Below are 6,875 nucleotides of genomic sequence, written 5' to 3' on the forward strand. Positions count from 1 at the left end.
AATGCAAAGCATAAACGGAGTGGTTCAGGATGCATTTCACTGCATGTTGTACCCAGGGATGGATTATGGGTTGTGTGGGCCCCTGGGCAAAACGTTTGCGAGGCCCCCTTTTAGTCACAATACTAATATTGAATCACATTTGTTGAAATTAAGTTTTTATAGTTAAATTACTATAATAAAACCACTCTTGGTGGTTTGGCAAGAAAAGCTGTGGGCTTCAAACGTATCTGCGAAGACCTTACAACTTTACGTTTGTTTTTTTAGGCCTTCAGCAGAAGATTGTACTTTAAATTAGAAGGTAAAGCAATAAAGCAAACGAGTTTACAAATTCCTGCATGCTTAGCTGAGTAGACATGTCACATAGCACCACCAGCCGGCCAGTACGGGTATTTTTAAATGTATTTATTTTATTCTAACTCCATGACGCTTTACTGTAGAAAAACAAGGCAACAATAACACGAAATTGCAAATTATGAATTTGAAACAGTAAATATTTAGTTCTGCCTTATAATATTATAATATTTTAATAATTTGATGTGTACAGAGATATAAACGAATTCCACCGTCTAAATAACAAGGTAACGCGCATTCTTATAAGTAATGGTCTTACATTTCCAGTAGGTGGCGTCCTTTCACCATTTTATTGAAATGAACCAAATGTGTGCATCCCTCTAAAATGTGAAATGAAAAAAAGAGGCTGTTCTCTTACATAATCAAGATTTGTAATGATCATCAGTTATAAATATTCAGATTTGAATTATATAGAATTGACAGGTTTGTCTATTTTAAAATGGAAAACATAGCCAGAAACCTTAGTTAAACCTTAGTTCTTTTTTTTGCAACATGCCTCACATCCCTTTAACACACAGCTTACTGCACAAAGTTGACGAACGTATTGATGAATTTCCATTAAACTGACCCCAGGGAAGCAGTCTAGCCAGCCAGTTGAATCCGGCATTTCTCAGCAGCTCATAATTCTCATAAAAACTGTCCCTCTACGTTCCCTTATGGGAATTTATATTTATTATTATATTATCTTTCGGCACATAGGTGTCAGTAGCCTGCACAGCTGGTGTTTAAAGGTGTAGGCACCGCCCAGGCCTCAGGCAGAAAGGCAGGTGGGTTGGGTGAGAGCGATAAAGGGCAGGCAGTCAGTAAAACACAATATTATTCATGCAGGCAGGGGTGTCAGGCTGCAAGTCATGAGTCGGTTCATGCTGGGAGTTGCTACTCGAGCCTCAATGCCAGTAACCAAGGTAAACTGTATGTCACAAGGTGACAATACAAAACAAAGCAATAAAACGGTTGCACTGACCATAAATGATCAATGTCACTTTTATGTAACTGTTTTGTACAAATCAGGCAATAAGGTTGCCATCAGTAGATCACTAGCCTATGTATAATAATGAATAATCAGAGTATAATGACATAAAGGAGTAATGGGTTTGCACCATATATATTTAAACAGTTGGGCAGCCACTGACTGTGCAGGTTTTGTAACACATCACGTCATCATGGATTAAGATACCTGCAGCGCTCGAAACGTCCCCCTGCCTAAATCGGCTCATGTCCAGGCCAGTCTAAGGTTTGCCAGAGACCATCTAGATGATCCAGAAGAAGATTGGGAGAATGTCATGTGGTCAGATGAGACCAATACAGAATTCATGTTCTGTTGCATCCCAAGATCACCATACTCAATGTGAAGCATGGGGGTAGAACCATGATGCTTTGGGGCTGCTGACAGGAACACTGATTCATTAAGAAAAGGATGAATGGGGCCATGTATCATGAGTTTTTGTTTAACTCCATGACGCTTTACTGTAGAAAAACAAGGCAGCAATAACAAAATGTTACCATGAAATTGCAAATTAAATATTTAGTTCTGTCTTGTAAACCCTTTTAATATTACAATATTTTAATAATTTAATGTGTATAGAGATATAAATGTATTCCACCTTCACTGAGAGCATTGACAATGATCCCGAACACACTGTCTGGGCAACAAAGGAGTGCATTACAAGGTTCTGGAGTGGCCTAGCCAGTCTCCAGAGCTCAATCCAATAGAGAATCTGTGCCCAGTGACAGCCTTGAGAAGATCTGCATGGAAGTGCGTACCCGGTGAAGACCTACAGGAAGCCTTTGACCTCTGTCATTGGCAACCAAGGTTACATTACAAAGAATTGAGGTGATCTTGCTAATGACCAAATACTTATTTTCTGCACCATTACACAAATAAATTCTTTAAACACTTTACAATGTGATTTCCTGTCAGTTGAAGTACCTATGATGAAAATCACAGAACCCTCTCATCTTTGTAAGTGAGACAACTTCGGTGGCTGCCAAATAATGTTTTTGACCCACTGTATATTGCAATATAGCATTTTCGTTTAGACTCTTATCTAATGAAATTGAATTGAAACAGCACAGCACAACAGTGGGCAGCCATGACAGGCGCCCGGGGGAGCAGTGTGTGGGGACCGTGCTTTGCTCAGTGGCACCTCAGTGGTACCCTGGCGGATTTGGTAATTTTGCTAATTATGTGACAAGGAAGGGAGAAAAAGAAGGGAGACAAGGATGATTGCAAAGGGGGTGAATACATACAGTTGAATACAAAAGTTTACATACACTGTATAAAAAGACAGAACATTTTTCTCTTACTGTCTGATATTAAATCATACAAAACCCTTTCAGTCTTTGGCCCAAAATAATTTCTATTTGCTAAATGTCAAAATATTATGTGCGGGAGATTTTTTTATTACTTTCTTCAAAGTCAAAAGTTTTCATACATTTTCTTAATATTTTGTAGAATTGCCTTTAACCTCAATGACTTGATGCAAATGCTTTAGTTATCCTTCCACAAGCTTCTCCCAACAGTTTAATGGAATTTTGTCCCATTCCTCCTGACAGAACTTTACTTTACTTTACTTAGCAGAACTGGTGTAACTGAGTCAGGTTTGTGGGCCGCCTTGCTCCCACACATCTTTTCAGCTCTGACCACATATTTTTTTAAGGGATTGAGATCAGGGCTTTGTGATGGCCACTCCAAAATATGGACTTTGTTGCCCTTAAGCCACTCTGTAACCAATTTTGCAGTAGGCTTAGGGTCATTGTCCATTTGGAAGACCCATTTGCGCCCAAGCTTCAACTTCCTGGATGATGTCATGAGATACTGCTTTAATATTTCAACATACTGTTCTTTCTTCATGATGCCATCTGTTCTGTGAAGTGCGCCAGTCCCTCCTGCAGCAAAAAAACCCACAACATGATGCTGCCACCTCCGTACTTCATGGTTGGGATGGTGTTCTCAGGCTTGAAGGTTCCCCCCTTTTCCTCCAAATGTGACAACGGTCATTATGGCCAAACAGTTGAATTTTTGTTTCGTCAGACCACAGGACATGTCTCCAGAAATGAGGGTCTTTGTCCTTGTGTGTATTTGCAAAGTGTGTAAAAGTTTTTGCAAAGTCACTTCTGGAGTAATGGCGTTTTTCCTTGCTGAGTAAACGTATGCAAATGTATGTAAACTTTTGACTTTGAAAAAAGTAATAAAAATTCTCTCACATTTTGATATTTTCACATTTACCAAATAGAAATAATTTTGGGAATCTTAACAGGCCTAAAACTGAAAGGGTTTTGTATGATTTAATATCAGACAGTGAGTGTATAATTTGCATTTATGTCATTTACAAACAGGCCTTTGCTATGAAGCCCAAAAAAGTTCTTAAAAGTTCAGAACCTGATTTCTGCTGAGAGCAAAACTAGGGTAAAAATGGAAACAGACAGGGGAAGTTAAAAGTGATGCATCTGATAGGCCCTGAACAATAATGACATGCTGGTTAAAACTCAGGCTACTTCCTGGCCCATGAACCGTAGAGATCCATCATTCTGTGGCCACAAGGACTCCTCCCTGACCCGTACAAAGCCATTCTATACAAAAAAAAGCAAGGGCTCCAGGTACGCCATTCTACACTGAACAATCTTAGCTAATCAGGGTGGTAGTAGCGTAGTGGGTTACACACTCGCCTGTGAAACAGAAGACCCGGGTTCAAATCCCACTTACTACCATTGTGTCCCTGAGCAAGACACTTTACCCTGAGTGTCTCCAGGGGGGGGACTGTCCCTGTAACTACTGATTGTAAGTTGCTCTGGTTAAGTGTGTAAATACTGTAAATGTATCTTAGTGTTTTATTTATATCCAATTTATCATATATGGGTCTGTCATCTTGATGCAGGATCATGTCCTAAAATTGGAAAGACCTTGGAAATGCCTTTCATAAGTTATATAAAACTGTACACGATCATTCTAATATTTACATGAATTAATATAATTTGACAACTATTATGCAAGAGCAGGGAAATCAATTCATAATGAACAAATGAATTAAAGACTCAAACAAAAAACTGATTAGCTTTTGATGGCAAAAAGATGGCAAAAGTAGCCATTTATTGAAACAATGCAAAATAACTAAATGTGAACAAATCCTTCAATGGCCTGTTTTTGTAACAACTTCAACTTCGGTATATTCAACATGTATCGCATTATAACAACAGTTATACAGGTCGGATCATGAACACAACCTAACGCAGTCCTGCCGAGAAAGCCCAGAAAATAAAAAAACAACACAGAGGAATGCTGAATGGCAGAGCAGTTGATGCCTTTTCCATCGTTTCATCATCCTTCAAACACTGTTGAAATACACATGTTCTTGCATCATTTATTAAAAATAAGACAGGAAAAGAAAAAAAGGTGGAGACAACAAAGAGGAGGGGGGGAGTGCCACAAAAATGAAAGTTTAACCCGGGAAACTTCACTGACGGAAAAAAAATGAAATAAAATATAAAAGAAATAATAAAAAAAATCTAACAGCACGTACTGTCAGTGCTTGAACGGTGAGTCTGGAACAACATCAGCTTGCGGCGCTCAGGCTGAGAAGCTAAGAGAGCAGAGCATGAGACCAGATTGAGACATGCTTGAGCAGAATTGTGTGCAGTGCTTTATTTAAAACACACACACACACACACACACACACAACCTGAACGAGTCAGGGGGGGGGGAGGGGGCATGATTCCCAACTAGTGGAAATGATATAGTTTCTTCTCCACACTGCAGCTTTGCATTCACACTGATATGGCTTCATTGGCTCAGTGCGCTGAAATAAAACGACACGGAGAGGGAAGGAAGTGGTCATCACATCAGATACGGACAGACAGAGGGACAGAAATGTCACTGATTGTATGCATAAGCCATCTGTACACGTGGGCTGATGTTCGACCTAAAACCAGCTGCATTACCTGGAGGACGCAGTTACGGGAACCATGCAGACGCGCTAGCAAAACGGAGAGACAGGGCGTCCTGAAGAAAAGCGCTTGTGATTGGTTGGCGTGTACAGAATGTCGTACAGGTCGAGGTCGTGGAAAGAGGCCGTTAAAAAATGAAGACTAACGAAGTCTGGAGGAGGTCGGGACAGAGTTCGCCTCTTTAAACGTGGGAGACCTTTTGCGATTCTCGCGCCTGCTTGATGCTGTACAGCCACTTGATGACCCGGGCGTTCCGCTCCACCGCCGAGATGCCGTACGGCACGCGCTCCCCGCCGCCGTCCTCGTCCTCGTCGGTCAGGTCCTCGTTGCTGTGCCGCGACTGCTCGCAGTCGGAGCTGATCATGCTGGCGCTGCGGAAGTTGAGCGAGACGATGTCGGAGTTGGCGCGGGCGAAGCTCTCCACGCCCACGCTGTCCAGCTCCTCGGGGTCCAGCCCGCAGTAGTTGAAGAAGCGCTCCACGTCGGCGCCGGCGCGGGCGTAGCGGTCGCTCAGGTCGGATTTGGAGCGGTGCAGGGAGGGCCGGCGGGTGGCCGGCTCCAGGTCCAGCTCGGCGGCGTTGGGCGTGGGCGGGGGCTCCCTCTCGGCGGGGCGGGGCGCGTTGTCGCAGCCGGCCAGGGCCTGTGGGCTGGGCTTGGGGGGCAGCGGGGGGGCGGAGCTGCTGCTGCTGCGGGCGGCGCGCAGGGGCTTGCCGTTGCACAGGCGCCGGATGTCGGAGGAGCTGTGCGAGGCGTGGAGCGGGGAGCCGCGCTCGCCCTCCGCCCGCTCCTCCAGCAGCCGCCGGCTCAGGTTCAGGTTGCCGCCCGACAGGGAGGAGGAGCCGGACGGCTCGGCCGGGCCCCGGTGGGGGGTCCCGGGTTTGTGGGTGGCGGTGCCTTTGGCTGGAGGGCCCTCGGAGGACGACGAACTGTTGAGAATGTTTTTGAGGATCTCCAGGTTGAGGTTCTCGCGCTTGGCGGTGGTGGCGCAGGTGTCCGACTTGGCGTTGTTGTTGGACGCCTTGAGGCCGGAGCTTCCCACGCCGACCACGCCCCCACAGCTGCGTTTAACAGGCGCCGGGCAGAAGGGGGGCTTGGCCAGAACTGTGGGTTTGACTGGCTCCTGCTTGGCGTTGATCACCTCCTGGCTCTTGACGTACTTGGCCTTGTCGGCCTCCAGCCGCTCCACGGCGCTGAGCCGCTTGGGGTTCTGCTCCGTCTGCCGGCGGAAGTAGTCAGGGCCCTTGTTGAGGATGCGCAGCGGCACGGCTGAGGCGAAGGAAGCCCCCTGAGCGGGGGACTTGCTGTCGGCTTGCAGCGTCTCAGTGGGCATGGTAATGGTGTTGTGGTGGTGGTGGTGGTGGTGGTGGGCTGGTCTCCCGGTGGCCGCCGTGGTGGATGGAGGGGCTGTGAGCTTTGGACCAGGGGACAGACACATCAAGCCAGATGAGCGGCGGGGTGCGGCACGCCGTCTCAACTGGCCGTCAGCGGCGAGGCCTCATACCCGCCCGACATGGACGTGACCCGCTCCCTCAAATCTTCTTACTCCGGCACCTTCTCTGCCAAACCCCGGCGCGAGGGGG

The 6,875-nt window shown here is 45.8% G+C and overlaps 1 protein-coding gene across 1 annotated transcript; it reads right to left on the minus strand.

Moving 5' to 3' along the window:
• Nucleotides 1-4,402: 4,402 nt before the first annotated feature.
• Nucleotides 4,403-6,866, minus strand: LOC114789320 (protein FAM110B-like). Its single transcript, XM_028978612.1, has 2 exons — nt 5,290-6,866; nt 4,403-5,147 (listed from the first exon to the last, which is right to left on the minus strand). The coding sequence occupies exon 1, from the start codon at nt 6,728-6,730 to the stop codon at nt 5,477-5,479; it is 1,254 nt and encodes a 417-aa protein (XP_028834445.1). The 5' UTR covers nt 6,731-6,866; the 3' UTR covers nt 4,403-5,147; nt 5,290-5,476.
• Nucleotides 6,867-6,875: the final 9 nt, after the last annotated feature.

This window comes from Denticeps clupeoides, chromosome 4 (assembly GCF_900700375.1).
Source record: "Denticeps clupeoides chromosome 4, fDenClu1.1, whole genome shotgun sequence".
In the NCBI taxonomy this organism is placed as follows: domain Eukaryota; kingdom Metazoa; phylum Chordata; class Actinopteri; order Clupeiformes; family Denticipitidae; genus Denticeps; species Denticeps clupeoides.